This window comes from Tetranychus urticae, chromosome 3 (assembly GCF_039701765.1).
Source record: "Tetranychus urticae isolate SD_2017Ah chromosome 3, NJAU_TeUrti_SD_1.0, whole genome shotgun sequence".
Classification (NCBI taxonomy): Eukaryota; Metazoa; Arthropoda; class Arachnida; order Trombidiformes; family Tetranychidae; genus Tetranychus; species Tetranychus urticae.
Window position 1 is genome coordinate 19,534,464 of NC_142960.1, and position 24,337 is coordinate 19,558,800.

The 24,337-nt window shown below is 31.0% G+C and overlaps 1 protein-coding gene and 1 long non-coding RNA gene across 2 annotated transcripts in view; one reads left to right on the top strand and one right to left on the bottom strand.

The window, feature by feature from the left end:
* Positions 1–24,337, top strand: part of LOC107363174 (uncharacterized) — a 96,224-nt gene that overhangs the window by 55,859 nt on the left and 16,028 nt on the right. Inside the window, exons 8-10 of the mRNA XM_015930357.2 lie at positions 1,195–1,323; positions 1,531–1,872; positions 10,120–10,500. Coding sequence (XP_015785843.2) covers positions 1,195–1,323; positions 1,531–1,872; positions 10,120–10,500 — 852 coding nt within the window. The remainder of the gene's footprint in view (positions 1–1,194; positions 1,324–1,530; positions 1,873–10,119; positions 10,501–24,337) is intronic.
* On the bottom strand, positions 18,037–18,504 carry LOC107363178 (uncharacterized). Its single transcript, XR_001568823.3, has 2 exons — positions 18,361–18,504; positions 18,037–18,270 (listed from the first exon to the last, which is right to left on the bottom strand). It is a non-coding gene; the product is annotated as an uncharacterized LOC107363178 (long non-coding RNA).

Below are 24,337 nucleotides of genomic sequence, written 5' to 3' on the forward strand. Positions count from 1 at the left end.
CTCCGCTAGGCGGCGTTTCCGCATAAAATGACCTATATATTCGGACTCAGCTCGTCGAGTTCTATAAGTACACAAAGTTTCATGAAGAAATTCGACCGGCTGAATACGGAAGTTTAGCCAAAATGCTCTTTTACTTTCATTTTATTTTCCATTATATTGCTTTAGTTTTGGAAACCTTTCTGGCAACATTTCCATAACCAACTGAGAATTGTCGGTCAAATTTGATTAAACGAGTTTCTTTTACTTTTGACTAACAGGTATTAAAAAAGGAAACAAAAGCAAAACTTTATTTCAACTTGAATTGTTAACATTTTTCTTTGTAAGCTTTGCTTTATCACCTTTCAACAATTCAACATTTTTATATCGCTATTATTATTGTAATATCGCTTATCATCCCATCTCTAAGTAAAGAAACAAAACTTTATGGTTTTGTCATATTATTTGACATTTAGTTTGACTTTTAGTTTGTCTTTTGATCATATCATTCAAGAGAAAATATTATTCCACTTTTGAGAAGAAATAATATTTCGTTTATTTTCCTTTTCCTTTCCTTCTCTTTTTTACCTGTTTACAGTTTATTGAACAATGCACTTTTCCTTGTTACTTGATCACAAGAAATATTTTTACATTTCATGCAATATCCATGATAATAGTTTTCATCAAAGAAAATTACAAAATTTTGTCCAAAATTCGAAAACAAAAGTTTCCATTTTGATATGAGGACCGACACAAAATCGAAAAAATTTGATGAAATATTCCATTTCCAATGTTTAGAATAAATATTTTTCTCATTTTCATGTTCAATTCATTCTTTAATTAATCACACTGAAGAGGAAAAACTCGAGTTCCAAGTCAGATCATGATTATTCTCAGTTTGAAAATGATTGTTTGCATTGGAAACAAAAAACATGATAAATAGCAAGTAAAAAGAGAAATGAAATTATTGATTATTCCGATTTATTTATCAGTCCAAACGGTAACCAGCATTTGTTTAGCCTCAAGAGTAGCCTTGAGTGTTTACTGTAAACGAAATGTGATATTGAAGTGAAAGTGTTTACTCTTGCTTGTCACATTTGAAACAGCAAAATAATTCCCACATTCATCCCTGAATTAATTTTCCAAGCGCATTTCACTCAACTGTGAGAATAATTTTTCTATCATAAACTTTAAAATTCCATTCTTTTCATCTCACAGGTATTGCGATTGAAAACTCAACTTTAACCATCAACATAAGTTCAACCAGTCAAGCTGGAAGTTACGAGTGTTTAGCCAAAAACTCGGAAGGAACCGGTAAAAGTAACCCAATCGACCTCAAAGTTCACTGTAAGTTTAAACAATTATTTTGTCGATTCCAATCATTTTAACAAAGATCTTGATGAAACGATTCATAAGGAGAACTCGCAGAAATGCATTGTGGTTTAATAGAGCAATAAATATTTTCTCATTTCATCGTAAAAATGAAAGTTCTTGACTGATTTATTCTTTTGCTTTTAACACTTTTCCTTCTCGATCGCACATTTCTGTTGAAAGATGAACCAACTTGCACGGAATTGGATTCAAAGGTGATTTATGAGGTTCCAATGGGTGAAACTGTCAACATATCTTGCAACATTGACCCACGAGTGGCCAATGCGACCATCTTTTGGTGGAAATTCCTTGCTTCCAATTTGGAAAGTGAATCAAGTGCAATAAAATCTCAATCAACTTTAACCTCAACATCAATTTCACCAGTTAAACAGTTTACACGGAATAAAGTGATTCAATACAAAGTGAACTCATCAAGCGATTACGGTTTACTCATTTGTGGCTTGGATAAAGGTTTGAATGTGAAACAACCAAATCAATGTCAATTTCAAGTTAAACCTTCCACAGGTAATTAAACTTGTTATAAACTTTTCAAAGGCTAAACAATGTTTTCAAGATTTCAACATGAAATGTCAATGGAGTAAATAGAGAATGAAAAGTTTTCCGAATGAGAGCAATTCCATTCTATTTCATTTCCAAAGGAGGATGTCAAAAAGAATAGGCAAAATGGCCTACTAATAGAATTTTTCCTAACACGATTTTCTTGATGTACCTTTGTGTGCTGATTTCAAATATTTAATTGAAATTTTTATAGCACGCATAGTTTTCGAGATATAGGCTAAAAATGCTAAAACCTAAAATAAGCGCTGAAGCAAGCTGATTTTTTCTGCGCATACATATTTTGTCATGAACAATTTGATAGTGAATGTAAAAAGTGCGAAAAAATAGCCAAAATCAGACTTTTTTCAAAAAAACTGTATTTTTCATAGAAGTTCAAAAAGCAACTCAACTAATCGCTTCTGAAGCAAGCTGATTTTCTTTGAGTATACAGTATTTGTGCTGGTTAGTAAGAATACGCATCAAGGCATTACTAAAAAATAGCCAAAGTTCGACTTTATCTTTAAAATCGGTTTTATCGCGGTTATTCATAATAAACCTTCATACGGTAAGGATATTACCTTTTCGCGAACTTTTTTTGATACTTATCTACTCTTTTTCTATTCAAAAGCTGAAAAGCATGCCAATGCTGAATCTTTTTCTGATTAACGACATATTGAACGCTCTGTTTGTGTAAAATGTGTAGAAAATACGGTTTTCTTGGAAAAAATCTGGGTTTGGCTATTTTTTCGGACTTTTTGCATTTACTATCGTATTGTTCATGACAAAATATGTATACCCAGAAAAAATCAGCTTGCTTCAGAACCGATTAGTTGAGTTGCTTTTTGAACTTCTATGAAAAATACAGTTTTTTTGAAAAAAGTCTGATTTTGGCTATTTTTTCGCACTTTTTACATTCACTAACAAATTGTTCATGACAAAATATGTATGCGCAGAAAAAATCAGCTTGCTTCAGCGCTTATTTTGGATTTTAGCATTTTTTGCCTATATCTCGAAAACTATGCGTGCTATAAAAATTTTAATTAAATATTTGGAATTAGCATACCAATTTACATCGGAAAAAATTTGTTAGAAAAAATAATATTAGTAGGCCATTTTTGACATCCTCCTTTGTAAAAAAGCAATTCGTCTTTTCATGTCAACATTTTGAGCAATCATTCTTCTTTCCATCTTCATCATGATCATAAGTCATTTTGGTGAAACTGCGAAATAAATGTTTAAAAGTTTTCTCTTCCAAATTAAAATATGATGAGAAATGAAAGGGAAAAACTTTTAAGGATAAAAGTGGTGAAATGAAGGAATGAAATTGATCACCTTTTATATCATTTATTACCTTACTGTTCAACTAAATATTAACCAAACTATTAACTCTTCATGAGGCTCAAATCGAGTTTATACATTTTTCATTGCGCTCCTTTGAGTTGCCAAACTAATGGAGAAACAAGCCTAAACGGAACACCAAAAAATGAAACAATTGATAAGTCACTTTTCGACTCTAAACCTTGACCCATTTTAAAAGTGTTATTGATACGTTTCAGAGTCAATCTGGAAACAAATCTTTGAAACAAAAATGGATGAAAAGAAAAAGAAATTTTCTCATATTTGGTGAAATTTCAATAACAAAAGGTTTAGTAAAACTGAACACTAACAATAACATAAATCAAATTTTAAATCCTTTTCAAGTTTCTTTCTGTTTCTTCCTAATCTTTAACAAAGAATTTAAATTTACAAACATTTTACTGGGATTTGTTTATCCCATCAGTGACTTTTGAGCATTTCATCGAAAGAAAATATCTTTTCCATGATGTTCCAAACTTTGAATTTCCTTTTCATTATTAATGTTTCGACTGGAAAGAAATGAATAAAAATTTATAAAACAGAATATCGATTCAAATAAATTTTCGATTTTTCGCATTTTCTCATTTTCGATCAGAATAATACTTTAATTAATATCGAGGATAAACTTGAATCTCTTTTGGTTACAATCCAAATTGGAATATTGTTTATTTCATTTTCTCTTCACAACTCATGGTAACACTGAAAAATGACCCGAGGTGGTTTAAACATATTTTTTTGGGCAAACTTTTTCTCTTTTGGAAGAAAAGTTAAAAACGAATTTGTAAACTTGAAATATTCCCAAAAGTGTTTATTCACCATTTTAATCTGAGTGATAAATCAGTAATCAGAATGGGTGAAGGGACAAAATGCAGGAGAATCAACTTTTCCTCTATGATTTTGGTCTTTCCAGTTCATTAATTAGTCTCATTAATTAGCTTTTGCATTTCAATTTTAACTTTCAAAACTATTATCATTTAATTATACATTTAAACACTCGAAGGTTGAAAAGACAAAAATACTTTTGCTTTCCATTCAATTTGCAACTCATCAAAGTTTTATTTAGATAAAGGTTTAAGGGAAATGCTTTTTCATGCCTTCACATGGTAAAGTCAAATTGACATTAAGCTTTATTGATTAATGTTATTAATAAACTAATTTAGTTAAACTTGAACTGTCTGGTCTGTTGTTGTGATTCAATTTACCTCGAGAAGTAAAATTAAAATGCCGGCAAAAATTAATAACAAAACACTTGAGATCAAGTTTCAACAGAATATCAAATTAATTTTTCTAATGCTGAGAATAACAATCAGAACTTTGCTAGCATTGGTTGATTGTGACAGTTGACGAGTTAATCGAAAAGAGTTGCCTAAGAATATCAATAGAACTTTCAAGTTCTCTTTAAAAATTCAATGAAAATCCATTCACAGACTTGATGAATCAGAAATCCATCTGAACGAACAACTTTAAAATGGTTATTTTGACGATTGATATTACAAAGTTGATCAGAAATGATGAGAAGATTGAATTTTCCAACTTTTCGTGTTTTTTTCTTCCAAATTGTCTTTGAAATGATTTTCGAAATTCATTTGAACATTTTGTCACTTCTTTTTCGTGATAAATTTCATCAAGTTCATTAGTCAATATCAGCTCTGTATGAGCTTGAATTTTTCATTGCTTGAATTTGAGAGAATACAATTTTTGGAGAAAATTTCTCAACTCTATTTAGATACATTTCTGAATATCAATTTTTTCCTCTTTTTTCACCTTTACTTCTTGCTAATATAATCATAATGATGAGCATCATTATCATCATTGAGCTTTGATGGGTTATTTTGTGTTCAAATGTTTATGGTTAGGAAACTCAATCCGTTGAGGATGAAGGCTGATGGGAACGCATGAAGATGTGTAATGGTTCATTAGCATGGAAAACCCATCAACAGGCAAAGAAGTAAATTTTTTTGTTTTTTTCTTTCATTGCACTTTTTCTCCATTCTTTTTCATTCTTAACAACAATAATATACATATGCATGGTTCGTAATAATTTGCATCATCTTGCAACTTTACCATCTTCGTTGGCTTCTGAGCAAGGATTATCATTAAGAAATAATATTTAGTGTACAAAAAAGGCAAACAGCTAAACAAGTCAACCTTGCATTTTATGACTTCTATTTTTTGTGTTCAGTTTCATGCGATTATCATGTGGGTGGATGTGTAACAATGTTTAAATTGGTAATCCTTTTCATCTTGTTTTCACTCATTTCCATGTTCCATGTAAAAATAATTCATAGTTTCTGGTGGTGATGATGATTATCTTGTTAGACACAATATCACACCAACCATGATTAATTGTTTTATTTTGCAATTTCATCAGTTTCTTTCTTCCAATCTACAAGTTACATGAACTTGCATATTTGGATCATTAAGGAAATCCAGAGATTTTCCAGCTTTCTCCAAACAGAATGGTAAAGGTTACAGAAATGTTACCAGCAATGGTTCCATGAGCAACTTGAAGGGCAACGTCTCTCAAGCCTGAGTAACCTTTAGTCTTAGGTAACCTTTTGTTGACCCAAACCGTTGCTTCTTTCGTAAAATTCATTTCCCAATTTTTAGCCATTCAATTCATTCCTTTACAATTGATCAGCTTTCGTCTTTTTTCTTGAAGCAAAGATGTTTGAATGAGAAAACAAGATTCAAATATTTCAATTGATTGAATTGGTTTTACAACTCAATCTGATTATGGAAAGAATAGGATAAAGTTTATTTTGATAAACTTTTGGTGAAAGTGAAATGAAAATAAGAGGAAAATGGTATTTACCTTTGGTGGTTGTGTCAACGTCTCTGGTAATATTGTTTGTTCAGTCTAAGTAAATACAAAGTTGAATTGAAAAACTTTGTCCATTTTAATTATTTACAATTGTCATCATTAGTTGCTTCGAAAATTTCAATCTCACAGAGAAAATCATTTGCAAAAATATAATGGAATCAATAGCAAATTAGACTTTAATTTTATTTTAACCAGCAAAGCGCTTCATCTAAAAATAACTTCTATTCAATTCGATTCCAAGTTTATCGTCAGCAAAATTCGTCGGAAAACATAAAATTGTCAAAACAAGTTGAAAGCGCATTCGAAGTCTTTAACTATACGAGAAATATTTCTTTTCATTCATTTTTCTGGTTCGATTTTTATTTCAGTTTTCACTGTTTTGCTCTCTGAATAAATAATGGACCAATATTGAGGTGCACCTTGATTTTGGGTGAAAAATTTACGCATCAAAAGTAGAAAGTAATCAGAACATCAATAAACCATATTGCATTAATGGTTCACTGATTCTCGGCTTTTCATCCTTTCTCATTCTTCCATCTCCAATCTCCAGCAACAATCTTACCTTTCGTTCCAATTTCACCTTATCTCTTCTCATTCTAGCATTTATTAACCCAATCTTTTCTCGATTCTTTCCTGGTTACTCTTTCCATGTTTCTCACTGTTTATCAATGTATCACTTTTGTTGCATCTTTAATACTTTGGTGACTTGTGATTAAAAGAAAGTCATGCATTGAATCAATCAATTTTGATCAATTGCTTCTGCAGCCGACAGACAATCTATTAATAATACAAACAAAATCAAAGACCAAAAGCAGCATCATTCAACATGGAAATGAGTTGACGAGTTGAGCCATAAATTTGTTGGCAAACTCGAGAATATGTTTCAACGTGAAAATGAAAAATCAATTAGCATCAATTGAGCTAATGATGTAACCACATTCTCCCAAAGTCGACTTTTCCTCTTTGCTTTTTTACAACTTAATCTTTTATTTACATTTGCCTTTTGTTTCAATCCAAGTTTGAAACTTTTCCTTCATTTGATTCACTTTTAAAATGAAATGAACAGGAAACTGTTCAAGATGAAGATGAGTGAATTGAAACATTAGCAGAAGAGAAAAGGATTTCTTCTGTTGAATTTTCAAATTTACGAGCCTCTTAAAAGATTATCGGTTAAAAGGACTTTTCAACTTTTTCTTCTCTTCCATTTCAACCCAATTGCATGAGTAAAGTTTAACGACGATAATTTGATTGGAATTAGCAGAAGACTCGACAAAAAATGTATCAACAGGGAATTTGATGAAACCTATTATAACCAAGCATTTCATTTTTGCATCAAGCACAAAATTTGGTTGTAAATTATCATGCATTAAACTTGCTCTTGCATCTGAATGACTGCGTAAATTGGAAAAAAGAAGTTTAATTCAAGAGAAAAGAGAAAACGTTCCATGGTCGTTTCATGGCAACTACATTGGATGCTCAGTTTTTATTGCATCAAAATTTTCGTCTTTGTTTCAATTTTGGCCGTTTTCTCAAGTTTCACTTGTTTCAAGCTCTTCAATATTTTTTTCAATGTTTAACTTGAAGTTAAATTTACATCATTAAACTTGCATCAATCTATTTGGCTGCTGCTTTTGCTGACTATAAACTTGAACCATTTCCCTTCCTTTCATGATCAATACATTTTTAGTGTCATTTTTTGTTCGCTAAATTTTTCATTCCTTTATTATTAATGAAAGAGCTTTTTGAATGAAACTTTTCTTGCTGCTTTTTACACTTTGCGCTTGAAGCAATTTTGTTCACAAATAATTTAATCATCATTTTAACCTTCAGGGTAAAACAGTTCTAAGGTATAATGAGCTTTAACACACGAAATCATATTCAGTAGTTTACATTAATAGCTTTAATGAGTAAAAAGTAGAAGCATATTTGAGTAAAGAAAGAAAAAACATTTTCTGTCAAACTTAGAAGAACTTGTAATTTTCAAATTTTAAACTCAGTCAATTCAATGGAAAATGAAAGGAACTAAAAAAATAATTGAAATGCTTCATTAAACAAGTCTAGTTTAAGCTATAAACCGTAAGATGCGATTAAAGACAGACTTAAAGCATTACTTTTACACATTATTCAAATATCAGAATCGAATCAAACTCAATGTAAAGCAGAAAGAAAAGCATTAAGAAGCAGAAATTTTTAGTTCGAAATTGGTTTTTTTTCGAATTTTTCCAACTTTTCCTTTCTCGTTTACATTTGAGTTTCCATTTAAGTTCAGAATCGAAGTTGAATCAAAGTTGCTCGAATAGAAATTAAAATTTATGTAAAGAATGTCAATTTTCTTGATATTTCTTGAATTTTTATGAAAAGTATTTCTAAAAGATCTTTTCTTAAAGTCGAAAGTTTTTCCCTTTTGAATCTTTGTCGAGTTTGTCTTTTAATTTGATTAAATTTCATTGAAACTGGACAGCTTTGCTAATTGGCTAATTTATTTAACGCAAAGTTGACTTAACTTTACACTTTGATCGTCATTTATCATTACCATCTTTGAATGGTCTCTGCTTCTGTTCAACAAGACAATTACGCTTTGCACATCACTATTAGCCATTTATTACTGAAACATGAAAGTTTGTCAACCTCAGGAAAGAAAGGAAAACAAAGTTCCATAATCTGATCATTTATATCCAAAAACATTTCCAGTTAATTGGTTATTATTCTTATCAACTGGGAAGCAGAAGAAAGAAGAGAATTGAATAAAGAGTTTTTTTTCCAACGAATTGTCCATCCATTTATTCAATCTTGTTTCCAATCTTAATCATTAGACTTGAAACTATTCAATCAAAACAAAATGATAAGTTTCGAGAACAATTCTGCAGAATTTCGTCTCAGAGAAAAAACTTGATTATGCTTTTATGAAATTTCCTTGAAGCATTTTTGCTCTTTGATGAAAATTGAAGGTGAATCCTGATAAGAAATGAAGAATTTCAATAATCACATGAAGCAAAAATTGTAATCCAAATGGAATGGCATTTTTCTTTTAGACAATCCTAAAAGAATCAATTCTGTTGATCATGTTGATAGTTAATGAAGTGAAACTTGAACATTATTTTTACTTGATCATCATTCTGATTCTCATCCAAATTGATTACCTTTTACTTTTCTCTTCTTTCTCTTTCCATTCATTTGAAAAGGGAAAAAATGACGAGAAAATAATGTTACTAATAACTTAACAAATAATGGTTAATGATGATATAACAATAATTCTGTATTCAGACAATCAATTATTCTCAGCGATTAAATAAACATGAAATTATTCTGATTAATGTTCAATGAATGGAAATATCATTCAATGGATGAATGCAAAAAAATTAATGAAAATCAAATGAAGGCAAAAAGTTGAAAAAGTAGAGAAAAGGGGAAACTGGCGAAATTAATCTGAAACATTGAACAGTGCTGAGAAGAACAACGAATTAATTTTTTTTTCATTTTTCTAAACAATAAAACATCAATTAATATCAGTTAATCACAGTTATGATAACGAAAGAAATAAACTCCAAATGAAATTGTGCATAAAACACTCCATGTTGGGAGTGAAATTGAGAAAAGAGTAAAAATTCTATTAAATTTTATTTCAACATTCATTGAAAATTTGGAATTTCATATTTTCTAATTACTTTTCCATTTTCTCATCTTATTGTTTCTCAAATGATAAAAGTAAACAGAAAAACTGTGAAGGAATATCTTCTGGGACTTTTCACTCCCAGTGCTTAATGAATGCTTCTCGACCTTTTGGATCATTTTTTCTTCTTTTTTGCAGGCAAAAGGCAATTCCTTGACATTCATTTATATTAGCAAACGAAGAGCATTTTTGCCTTGAGCACAGGCTATTTTTGAAATCTTGAGACATTTTCTTTTCTCTTCATTCAACATTCTCAACATGAATCCATTCTATTCTTAACTGGGCTCATCATTTTTCGTCGCCTTTTTACCTTTTCTCACTTGTTCTAATGTTATTCACTTTTCTTCTGTCTCTCCCTCTTTAGCCTTACCTTATCCACCGGAAAACTGTCATCTTCGTGAAAACTCTTCAGATAGCAGTTATTTGATTGAGTGTTCAAAGCCAAGCAAATCAAGTCCATGGAAAGAAACTTATTTCCTTGAAATTCATGATCAAGATAATTTACCCTCCCAGCCATCCTCACAACTTTCGCTCTCTTCGTTGTCTTCCTCATCATCACCATTATCATCGCCAATTGTTAGAGTAAATGATGAACAGCCTTACTTTAAGATTGCCATTTCCGAGTTACCATCAAATGAGAGTACAAATTTTGTCATTTATTCTCAAAATGGAGTTGGTAAAAGTTCACAGGTATTCTTGAGCATAGCAAGTCACAAAATGCTGCAAAGTAAAGCAACTAATCCAGGTAAGAAAAAAGTCAAAAACCTTTTCGACATCAGTTCTTCTTCGCTTTTTTGCTCCTCTTTTCTTATTAACTAAACCTTCTTTTTATATAAACGAATGACGCAAAGCAATACTTTACACAAGAGTAAAGTTGATGCAACGATTCAAGTTCAAATGGTTGGATAACATAATGTTTGCTTAGCCACTTGTACATTCAAAAGAGTCACAATAATCTATACAAGTGCGATGAAACATACTTGTTCAGTCAACATGAAGAAAAAAAAGTTCTAAGAAGAAAAACTTTTTGTCATCAAACAAAAATTTTTCCTTTCCTTTTCACCTTTTGTACTTTTGCATTTGTAACTTTTACTTTTGTTCATATTCAGCTCTTTTCTTGTTGCTGCCTTCAAGGCAAGTCAACTGAAAAAAAGAAATTATTATCAACGAGTTTTGACATATTTTGCTTTTTCATCTTTTTCTTCGACTTTCTAGTCGAGTAAAGAGTGAATGTCAAGATGAACAAGAATAATCATGAAAGAAAATGCATTTTTTATCGAAAACTTTTCATTCCAAAGTCTATCATTCGTCTGATAAATATTGATGTACAAGAGCTCGATTCATCATTATAATGAGCTTTGAGCTTGATTATTCTGTTGAAGGGGAAAAGAGTTTTAAGTACAAATCAATGTCTTGTTTATTAATATTTGGTTGAGTTGAGAATCGTGTAAAAAGCTTTAATGAAATTATTCTCAACATTATCGAGTTAGGAAATAATTGAATGAACAATTTCGTGTTTTGATATCAATTGAAATCAAACTTTAAAATTGTCTTTATTTTCAGTCTAAATCCATGAGATAATCAAGGTGGAAAGGAAAGAAAAGGAAGAATGAAAAGAAGGCGAGTAAAAAGAGTTTCAGCCAATTTGGTGTTGATTTTGCTGAGAAAAAAAGGAAAGAATGGAAAATAAAAAAAAGTAAAGATAACAAGAAGAGGAAGAAAATTACCTTTTCAATTGGCTACAATCATTATTACTTGAAATGGAAACAATTACTTGATAGAAAGAGCGAAGATGCTAAAGAAAAGAGAGAAAAAAGAAGAAGAAAATTCAATGATCACTGGGAGTGAAAACTCCAAGTTAAATGCAATAATAATGATAATAATGATTATTTGTTGTGGATCAAGATTGTTGTGGCTCAACATTGGTCAGTTTGATAACAACATTGAGTAAAGAGTAATGAAGATGAAGATGAAGAGGAGGAAGAAGAGGAAGAATGTGAAAGAAGAGTAAAAATTGAAGAAAAGCATGTTACTTGAAATGATGATGAAAGTGATCATTGAATGAACTTCTAATGTTATGTTCATTGACTGTCTATTAGAGCCACTTGATTGACCTTTAATGACCCGAATGCATGTCAGGTTGCAATGTGAAATTGATTTGAAGTGAGGTAAAGAAGAAGAAAAAAAAGTCTCTAAAATGGTCATAAATAGTAAAGGTAAAAATGAGGAAAAATCAAAAGTCATCATTCGACTCCTGATTGTCATTTCAAAGTTGAACTTCTGTCAAGTCAAGAATAATTGCAATGTTGACTCGTTTCGCTAATTGATTTATTCATTTGGTGTGATTGAGAGAAGAAAAAAAAGATTAAATTGAAGATGAAATTGAAACTAAAGCTTGCCTTGAGGTGAGAAAAGTTACACTTTCAAGATCAATGATCATTTTTTATTTGCAATCGGAAAGGAAAATCTCTCTTCATTTCTTTTCATTCGTCTTCATCATCAACATCTTTAGAATGTTTTTCTTTTCTCTTTTTTATTCTTTACCATCTTCTTCCAACACTAGACGAGTTACTTGTTATGCTACCAGTTTACTTATCCTCTCTTCCCTCTATCATGATTCTTGAGACACTTTGTCTTTCACTTCAAAACCAATTGCTATAATAATAGATGAGGTTCAACTATCGATTGGTTGATTTACTCTTTGAATTTTAGCTTTTTTTCTCTTCTCTTCATCTTCTCCACCTTTTCCAATCTTTGTGTTTTCTCTTTCTTTTCGCAACATTTTCAAAGTTATCAACATTTGACTTCAACTTGTTTCATCTGATGTACCTCGAGTCTCATTCTGTTTCTTGCGTTGTTGACTTTTAACTTCATTTTCAACATTGATGGTTGATTTTTTAGGTAAAGACAAAAAGGAGTGAAGAAAAGTGAAACCAGAGAAATAAGGTTTTCAAATCATTTTGGTTTCTCTCATAATGACCAGTTTATCAAACCACAGAAACAAAGAAGAGAAGTTGCAATTCAATTTATCGCTTTCAATTTGAACCAAATTGAACACAATCATATCACATGAAGTAAGCAAAATGTTTGTCAGATAAAGTTGAATTTCTGAAAAGCAATTGAAACCTCAAACAAAATTGCGTCAAATTTGATTGGTTAACTTTTCATTTTCTTTTTATTCGTTTTTTTCTTGTGAAGGCTTTTCAAGTTTACATGGTTAACAGGTTGATTAGGATACATGTTGAAGGGCCAAATTAAATAGCGGATTGATTCAATTGTGAAATGAATCAATTGAAGGAAGAAACAGATAAATGCAGACAGCTAATTAACAGACTTTCAATCCATCAAATTGTCTTTCTAATTGGTTAACAAAACGAAGAGAATTAAAGAGAATGGAAGAAAAAAAGCAATTGTAATTGTAATCCTACATTGTTCCATTGAAACTAAGTTGAACTCAAGACAATCAGGCAAGTTGTTTTTGCTGAGTCCATCGAGAGGAAGACAGAGAGAAGGAAAAAAAGAGATGAAAATAGCGATGATTATGTTGATGGAAGAAAAGGTCAATTACCAAAATTACCTTTTTTTCTCGTAAACCTGTTTAAGATGCAAAGAGTCAGTTCAACTCAAATTCAAATTGCTTTCATTACAACTGATAAATTGTTAATCACTGATCACGGAAAATAGTTTTTTACATCAACATAAACACATCAATTAAAGAGTTTTATTCACACTTGATCTCTCAATAGTTGAACCTAATGAGGCTCATCTTGCTGCATCAGGTTGACTACCATTTCGGCCTCTTACGAGACTTTACTTTGCTCGACTTTTAAACTATTAATAAATGGAAAAGTTGAAAATCTTTTTTTTGTCTTGCATTGGAATCCAAGTGGACTTGGAAATGTTTTTATTGTTCCAATGATCCAATCAATTTGTGTCAACAAGCACAAGCAAAGATGGCGAAATGTAATTAAAAAAGAAAAGCTTAGAGAGCAATGAGGGAAAATGAAGGTTGACTGTTGTGATTGTGCAAAATTGCGTCTTTGTAAGAAAAAGATTTTCTCTTTTTTCTCTTCTTCCCATTTCCACATTCTTGATATTCTTTTTCATTTCAATCAAATGATAAATTAATATATTTTTCCTTCTTATATGGAACAATTGTTGTGAACATTTTTATTTCTTTTCGTTATCATTTTTTTCTTGTTAACTTGTTCATCTCTATTTTGTCATAATCATGTCAATTGTGAGAGAAACAAAAAAACTGTTTACTCCAAGTTTTTGGGTCTTTACTCATTTAATTCGAGGTGGCAACAATAGAGACTAAAACTCATCAGCAAATTGATAAGTTAATCATTGCCAATCTAAATTGACTCTTGCCCTTGTTGGAAAAAGTCATCAAGTGAGTTGATTCTCATAATCTATTAAATCGGTCAATATTTATTTTCTTGACCTTGTTCTTGTGCTTTTCCCATTTCCAAATGAGCCAACGTCAATCAGTGTGGACATTTTCAGAAATGTCCAAGTCGAAGAAGAAGAAAAAAGTTGAAATCATTAATTGTTCAAGGGAAATGTGAATGACAGATTTTTACTTGTGAAAATTCATTCTAAGGCCAACATTGGCTTATCGGTTTTGTATAAATTATCGCTACACTTAGTTATTGAGTTTAGGGTCATGCTGAGTTCTTCAGGTGAACAAAATTGAATAGATAAAAAGATTGTAAGACAAAAGAGTTTGCTATTTCTTCTTCCCTTGGACTGCTTAATAATGAAGATATTACATTTTCTAAGTGATTCTCACGTTCGCATTTCCTTTACACATCCTTTACTTTCGCTCAACTCCCAGCAAGAATTATATTCACTCCCAGGGATTCCCTGTCAAATCTTGTAAGATATTATTGTAATACTTGCAGTCTTGTTTCATCTCTCTCTTTTTCTCTCTTTTTTCTAAAGGATAACATGAAAGCAATGAGAAGCTTTCCCAGAAAAGATATCAATCCTTTGGAAAGGGAATAAGTAATGCAAAAGAATAAGCATTGAAATCCCTTTTTTCCATGTTGACAGTTGAGCATTTCTTTCCTGTAACATGTTGGACGATTTATATTTTCCTTCTCATCGTTTCCACGTTTTAAGACAATTTTAAACTAGAGACGATGAAAAACTAAAGCATAAAGATTGACTCTAAACTGAGTTAAGCAGTAGATGAAATGCTAGTGTTAACACTTGGAATTTTGAAGCAAAAAAGAATTGATAACTTTGAATAGAGACACTCAGATTTTTCAAACTATACATGAAATAAAAGAAACTCGAAAAATGTTCAACTTTCAATGTTATAGCTTAGTTTTGCTTATTTGCACTACTAAGGGTTACGAAAAGTGATCCATCAGGGCGCTTTCCATGATCTGTTGGTGGAACATTTTTTACTGTTTTCGTTTCGCTTTTTTTAAATTTTATCCATTCTGGTAAGCTGGTGATTCATGAGATGAGACGAATTAAGAGTAAATACTTTAAATTCTTTGAGATCAATTGCTCAATCAAAGTTATTCAGTGCTTCTATTGGAATTTACTTGAGTTTACTTAAGAAGAATAACTTACTAAACCAGAATAATCGCCGAATATCGAGGAATTTACAGAAAAAACTCAATGAAAGTAATCCACATCTTAGTCAAGACTCAATGAGTACTTGATGAAGATTGAGATGCACACAAAGTTGACTCGAAATCGTGGGATTCCAGTTTCAGACAATTTAGACAATCGACTTTGATCGGATTGAATTTTACTCAGACAATCGATTCTAGACAAGACGACATATAAATTAATGAAAGACTGATATTAGACTTCATGAAAGATCGAGATTTGTAGGTTTAGCATCTCGAATGTCAATTTACTCCAACATTTTCGTCTGAGAGTTTACTGAAACTTATTAATAAAGTAATGAACTTTTTCTCATTTTCTATTATAATCTTATCTAATCTCAAGGGTGGTTGAAATTTTAATCAAAACTGTTCTTTAATCGAGTGTCAATTCTAGAATCTTTTTCAAGGTTAACTTAATCATGCTATTGTTGAGTTAATCTAACAAAGTTGGCTTCATTTTGAGCAAACCCAGACTTGAACATTGGTACAAAAGTGCAACACTTTTTTTTCTTGAAACACTTTTTCCATTGGGTTATGAAAAGAAAAATTAATAAACCAAATTCCGTTATCTTTTTAATCTATTGTACCTTTTAACCCATTATTATCATTACTTTTCTTTATTTAATGTTAAGAGGATTATCTTATTGTTACATTATTATAAGGTTATCAAGGGAAACATTTGCTCAACTGATATTGTACAAAGAGTTTAATAACAATGATTATCTGAAAGTGAAACAAAGAAAATGAAAAGAGATAGAAAAAATTCTTCTCTTTACTTTTACTCTTATCTTTCGAAAAAAATGGTAATTAGTTTGTTTTCTATTAAGTTTACATTAATTTAAACAATGATATTCATGGATAATGAATCTGATTGCATGGTTAAAGTTCATTATTTGTTGCGACTTGTCAACTGTTGAAAGTCAAAATCAATGCGTAGAGAACTGATTAGACTATCACATTGATCGAATGTTGGGTTTTTCAGAAGTTGGAAGACAAAAGATGAAAAAAGAAAGTGTTTTATGGAATTTGGCATCAATTCTTGAAATCTTTATTCCAGAGGATGAGGCAATGAGAATGACGAGAGTCATTTAGAATCGAGCTGAAAATTTTTCATTTTCCCTACGAAACTTTTTTTTGAAAACCTTTTTGTTCCAACAAATACAACTGTTTTCATGTTGAACTTTTTATGTTTTCCTGTTTTCCATCATGAAGAAACTAGTTGCTCTTTTGGATTCATCACCACCAACAGAAGAAAAATTTTTCTTATTATCTTTTCATATTTTTTCTTCTTCTCATGAACAATTGTTTTTTCATGGAACGATAAGTCAGCATTGAAAATTATCTAATATAATTCAATGTATACACTTTAACACATTTTCGCTCATCGATCTCATTATCTGCTTTTTGTCTTTTCTTTTTGCTCGTCCTCAATTTTGGTTTTTCATCAGTTTGCCTTTTTCTGTCTGAAAATTGTCTTCTAACCATGCTATTGCAACTGATTTTAAAGCTTCTTTTTATCTCTTATTTGCTTTCAATCTTTTACGCTTAACTAGCCTCTTACTTTTTTGCGTTTTCATTTTTACTCTTTTGCTATCCTTGGATGTTTTCACGGTAAATAGCCTTTTGCACTTCTAGCATGATTTAAAAATAAGACGAGAATCTCTTGAGCAACAAAATTGCACTCTTGCAGATAATATCTTGAATCTTTATATTAACCTTTACTTTTATTTGGACCATAGACCTCAAGATCATTTTTTATTACAAATTTCTTTTCGTATAGTACGATACAGTCGATCTAGGCGCAAAAATCCGAATTCTTGATTGAGCAAAAAATTTATTATTATAAAATACGAAAAATAAAATCTAGTTCTTGAGTGAATCAACACAGGCTCACCAAATAATTGAAAAGATTGTGTTCGAAGGAAAATTTTTTATCAATAACAAAAGATGTGATTGCATTTCATGATCAAGGTAACTTAAGGCCATTTCGCGGTAATTTTTCCTAATGATAGTCGTGGCCAAATTGAGGCTCCTGTTTTCTCAATTATTCATAGCTGCAGCAATTTAAAATATAATATAAGACAAGGGTTCTTTATGAAGCCTTTATATGGATGAAAAGAGTTATATTCCCCTTTATGTTGTCAAAAAATATCTTGAATTTGTTTTAGAGATCTTTGTCATCTCCAATATGAGTGATAGCAAGTTTTTTGAAGATTTATTTTAATACGATACTTTTGATTCAAATAAGCGTGCTGTAACATACCGGGCTTTTTTCCATTTTACGCGTGCTAGCATTTGTAACTCAAGAAAGGTTGATGCTACAGAAGTCAGAATCAAATACTGCGATTTAGATGAATCATAAGCTCGAAAGTCCAAGGTTATTAAAGTTCACTCCTGCAAATGTCAGTGGTTAAAGAACGACAAAAGTCTGAATGAACTTGAGATTTTTTATTAATATCTATTGAGAACTATACTGACTGGACAACTTAAAGGTCTGACTTATAGCTCTCGAGTTATCGGCACATATTTCTAATGATGGTGGGCAAAGGTCAGAGTAAAAAATCAAAACAAAAGTTCATGAGGCTCAGAAATCTGGTCAAATCAAAGAAATGCTTGGGTAATTATTGTTTAAATAAAAACAGATAAAAAGATTAAATGATCTTATTTCATCAATTCAATATAAAAGCTGTCCTTAATTGTCACAAAATATAATGTCCAATTCATTCATGATTCTCTTAGTTGAATACCCGAGTTACATCATCGGAAAAGACCACCGTCTTCCTGTGGCCGTTTACCATCGAGTCCAATACCGGATGCACTTTGCATAGGATCATCACCGAGTGCCTCTTTAGCAGATTTGGTTCGGCCCTCGGTTGCGTCCATCCCTGGATTTAATAAAGCATGCAAACTTCACTAACTTGCAACTTCAAACGAAATTAATTATCAATCAAAAGCTGCATTGTTTAAATACTCACCTTGTGCTTGAGCCATGTTTAGACCAATGAAAGCAAAAAGAGTAATGAAGAAAACGACAGACACGATTTTTGTTAATTGCATTACAATTTATCAGAGTTGTAAGGAAACTGTAAAACACAATGAAAGAAAACTTCACAAGCTTTAAACTCGAACTGATATCATTTCTTTGAAATCAACTGTCTTTATACTCGGCTTTTACTTGCTTAGTTACTCATAATTACTTATTCATATACATCTGAATAAATATCATGATTGATGGGAATAGAAATTCACTTGTGGCACTTAATGCACACTGTAAAAGTCAAAGATTATGATATACTGTAAGTTACCTGCGAATGATCAAATCGTTTTTGTCTCTTTACTTCATTTGTTCATCTTAGCTGGTAACTTGAAAGTTATTTAAATGTTAGCTTAAATTTTATAATTTTTGCATATTTGACTACAACAATGACGAGGACAGCGGCCCAAACGATCATATTAAATTGATATTCAGCAAGTGCTGCTGTATCCAGGGAAAAATTAGTTGAGTTTACATTTTTCCCTTTAAAGGGAAAGCTTTTGCACTCAAATTGACCGTAAAGACAAAGATTATCACTATTTTAAACGACAATGATTACACTTTGATCCAATTATCTTTTAACTCATGCTTCTGTAGGATGATCCAAATTCATCGGATAAATCGAAGAAAAAAAATACATTGTTGGTAATTCTGGTCGATTTTGCCAGCTTCAGGTGCTTATGCTTTAAAAATACAACTTTTTTCTCCTTATTGTTGTTTGTTACAAGTTGTCGACTTATGTTTGCAAAAGATACATCGTTTATTTGATTAAGATCTCACAAGGGATGCATGGTTGGTTCTACGGGCAAGCTTGAACTTTTTTTGGGCTTAATATATTCTAATGGGTCAGATATGATCCTTTGTAAAGCCTTTCGTTTCGGAAATTTTCAAAGTTATAGCATGTCAAAGTTGTTTTTACGTAAGTTAATATGCTTAATATGCTTAATGGCAGCAATGTCGATCCATCTGACCCATTAGAATATTTAAGCCCAAAAAAATTCAAGATTGTCGTAGCACCAACCATGCATCCCTTGTCAATAAGTTCGCCAAATCGAATAATAGTACCCACAGGTGCCGTATTAGTAGAGAACTTGTACAGAATTTAAAATTCCGTTTACCTTAGTGGTTGATGGAGCCTGTCAAGCTGACTTGATCCTGGACCCTGTTGCGCTAATGAATGACTGGTAAAGTTTGACAGTAAATAGAATCTTTTATGGCGGTCCGACGTCTGGACAGATTTGCACAAAATTTCACACTTATTTAGGCGAAAATTTGTTTGCTTTTATTTGATATAAGTTTCCATTAGTTTTAACTCTCTATTTGTCCAATATGGGTCTTAGTGCAAGTGATCGGCCTAAATTAATATTTTTCTTTGTCAGCGACCGCCCAGGGTAAAGTTTATACGAATGAACAGAGCAATATTTTCTTCCCCTGATTCTCATTTGAAAGTGTTGATTCAACCTTTCAATTGTTTGTTCCTGCATTTTCAACACTTTGCAACCATGAGCTCATACTTTTGTTTCATGTAATATTTTATTTCTAAACTTTTGATAACGTTACCTCTTTACCTATCGCAATATCGATATTCTTTGTCAATACAATAGAAAATCAACCTGAAGATAGCTAAAAGGCCGATTCATTCATTTACCATCAGAGTTATCTGCCTCTTTCTAATGAATCATTACAGCTATCGTTTTCTTGATCGCTCAAACCAACACAGTAACAAATGATTTCCTTAACATATTAAATCAAGAGTTGAGTTTCCTGTGTAAAAATGGTTTGATAAAAGCAAGTACAAGTTACAAGTAAAAAAATCAGCCACAAAATGCAACTCACAAGTGACCAAAGCAACTCTAAATGGTTAAAAACAAAAATTGTTTCTAATCTTTGCTTCTGCTTTTTCCTTCTTTACCTCTATTCCTTTGTTGTTTCATCTTTATTTATTCAACCTTTCATAACTAGTGTATCATCATCATCAATAACTAATGAACTCGAGTTTATCAATTATAATGGTTTGTTTACTTTGCTTGGAAAGGCAAAAATCGCAGCAAAATAAAAAGTCCAAAGTAATAGAGTAATAAAAATCAACTTTTAATCACCAAGCAAGCCATCAATGTTAATGCATTATTTTGCTATGTAAAGTAAAACAAAAATTCAAGTCAACAATCGTAATCAAGTAAACATGGTAAAGTCAACTGTCGTCATTACCAGGTGCAGACCTCAGACATTAACCTTTCAATTATTTACCAACTTTCATGATTATCCAATTTAATCTTTAATTGTTTCTCTCTTTTTCCATTCTCCATTTGAAAAGTTCATTCTTTATTGATAAACTTTGGATGAACAATTCGTTTTCATTTCTTTAAACAATTGATCAAATGTTGAAGAGCTTCAAGAGGATTGATATTTCCATTGAAAGTCAACAAAAGTTTCAAACCAATTCTTCAACTTTTTAAAATCAAAATTCGACTAAAGTTTCGACGCTCATTAACTAAATGAATATTTCATCCGCAATCATTCATATTCTTGACCTTTTCGTTTTCGTTAATTTTTGGAATAAAACCTTTTTCTCTTTTGTTTCATCAGATTCTTATAAAATTTGGATTGGTGGAAATTAATAGCTTCAGATTTAACGATAATTCTAATGAGCAGTTTCTTATTCTTTCCTGTAACTTTGTTTTCGTCAAATGCTCATTAGACTTGACGCTCTCAACAATCAACTTGATCAATATGCAAATGCATTCGATATCAGACTGCCAGCTCAAACGTTCAAGGTGTTTAACCAAGAATTGTGTAAAGGTGAGATTAGAAAGAAAATGAAAGAAAAGATTGACTTTTATTCAGCGAGACTAACATTTTGTCCCTGAAATCAGTCCTTGTTTCAACCCTTTCATTCTATTCTTTTCCTTCTTATCCTGTAAACAGCATGTTGATGGATGTGGTCAAAGAAAAGCTGATTAACACTGATAAAGAACAAGAATAAATTCTATCGAGTTAATGAGAAGAGACCAGTTTTGTCTCATGTTGAACCTCACATGGTGATTAAATATTGATGAACCAGTTTTACATTTTGTCTGCCAACTGCTAAATAGATTAATGTCTTAGTAGATTTGGCATCATGACATGATTATCAACTTTTTGTATCATTTAATTTCTCATTTTGGGCAAAATTCTATCACCAAAACTACTTTTGAGTAACTCCAAACTCAATTTGACGATAAAACCTTCAAGTTTGAAATGAAACATTCTTGTACCTTTAAAAGCATTCAATTTATGCAATATGAAAATATGTACCAATTGATTATCGAAAAGTGATGTTGAACTATTTTTCGATTTTTACTCGACTCTCATTTGGAACAAATTGACAAATTTTATTCGGCTTGAGTAAAGCTCTTGATTCTGCTAATAATACAAAACATTTTTGTGGATGAAAAATGTAAACTAGATTAAGATGACAGATTCTTGTCAATCTATTCATTCACGCAATTATTAATTCAATATTTACTCATCATTTTTCCACCCACAAAAGCTACCATGTTTAATTCACTTTCACAACTCTTGCCATTTATAGAAACTTATTCTTCTCTTTCTTCCTCTTTTACCCATGAGATTTGGGCCAATTGAATGGTTAAACTGAACTAGATTGAGTATGATATTTCATTATTATTCACAGATAATGGAGAGAAAGCAAAGTAAACTGTCCAAGGATTTGAAAGGTTTCACAACGAGAAATGAAAGGTGAAATATTGACTATTCAACTGTTGTGATTTACAGAATCTTAAATTGCGAGCGAATTTTAAAGATTTAGATTTTTATCAAACTTGCCGTTGAATAATAGTATAATATATTCATGGTTGCCCTGACATAGTTTGGTACCCGAGTTACATCATTATGAATCATCGCCTTAGTCATCGCTATCGGCATCATGGATAGCGCTGATTGGCCTTTAATAGATTTTTCTATATACTTGACAATGTCTGTCCATTCAATCAGAAACCTTCAATCATTTTTACTTGAATATCTACGTCTGAATGTATATCATCATTGATGATAATAGGACACACACTCGTGGAACTTAATAAACACTGTAAAAGTTCAAAGATTGTGATACGATGTAATTCACCTGCAAATGATCAAATCACCTTCTACTCTTTACTTTATTTACTCATTTTAGCTGGTAACTTGAAGGTTACTTAAATGTCAGCTCGTGTTAAATTTTATGGTATTTGCTTTGAAATTATCATATGTATACATGGAAGAGGCCTTTGGCTCTGGTGATCAAAACAAATTGATATTCAGCAAGTTCTGATATAGCCAGTGAAATTGAATTGTGCTTAAATTTGTTTCCCTGCAAAGTGAAATTATAGTTTTTCACTCGTAAAGACAAAAATTATCACAATTTAACTGCACAATGACTATACTTTTATACAATTGTCTTTCCAATCAAGGCGTCTATTTGATGATTCAAACGCATCGAATGCATTGAAGGAAGAAACATTCGATTGCGTTGAGAATTCTGGTCGAATCTGCCAATCTGTAAGAACTCAGAGAAACCGTTTCAATTTTTTCGAAGCAAAAGAAAATAATATTTTTTGGGATAAAAAATTGAAAGCTTTAGACAGAAAAATGAAGCATTTTAAAATTCAGAATTTTAATCAAAATTTTCCTTTTCTGACCTTTTCTAAAAGGTTTTCCTGCATAAATTTGTAACTGAAAATGGAAATTTGGGTTTCAACAAGAAAATGTTTAAGAAAAATATCATTCCAATATCAACAGTTATTCCAATGAAAATATTTTCACTTTATTATTAAATCAAAATTATTGAAGCCAAATATTTTCATCATGTTATTACATCCAATATCCATGGTGGAAAAGAGAAAAATATGTTTTCGTTATTTAACAGATTTTTTGTTCCATTCTCTTTCAACGAATGAGAATTTGGATGAAACACAAAAAAAAAGAAAAGGAAAAACTTTTCAGATTGATTCTGCCAATCAGACTGCCATTCAAGTGTAAAGTAAATTGTTTCACGGCGATGAACTTGAATGATATGAATTTAATGCATCTCATGTCATTATTGCCACCATTAATGGTAAAATTATTTAGATTGATTAGTGATGATAAAATGAATAATCAATTGGATTGATTGATGAATGGAAATTTGTTGATGAAGATAATTTTTGAATGTAAAGGGAAAACGAACGAACAGAAATAAATCAATCTTTTAATTTTGATGTTTCAATTCAACTTTTTGCATCATTTAAAAGTTAACCAACAATTGTTTCAATAAACATAAAAGACTTTAATCAACGACAAAAAATTTCAACTTGTCAACCATTTTCATCATGAATTTTCATTCTTTGTTTTCAAAAGTAAATCTCATTCCGATTGTCATTCAACTTTTAAAACTTTTCTTCTTCTTCCTCTTTACTTCTGGTTAAACTTTACTCTTAACTCAACATTGACCATCATGGATGAATATCAGATGGACAATGTGTCATCAAGGTTTACTAATGCATTTATATCACCAAATATTGCATTTCATTTTGACACCAATTCTCGTGAGGAAAAGTGTTAAATTGAAAGTCAATATCTTTTAATATCATCAATCAACATTCATTTTGCGAACAGTTTCTCTTCTCTTCTCTTCATAACTCATCTCACCACTAAACCCATCATCAGCATCATCTTTATCGAGTAAATAATAACTAATTTATTTCACATTTTTTCGTCTTCTTTTACTTTTTTTGTCTTTTTCCATTAAACTTTTCCTCTTCTTCTCATTCATAATTAAATTGACTTTTTGCGTCGTCAACTGGTCAACCCTTTTGATTGTCCAAGTTCATTATGATTAGTAGATTTACAGGTGTAAATGGTGCAATATAATTGCAAGGTTAGTAGAGGTTTATCGAGAAATT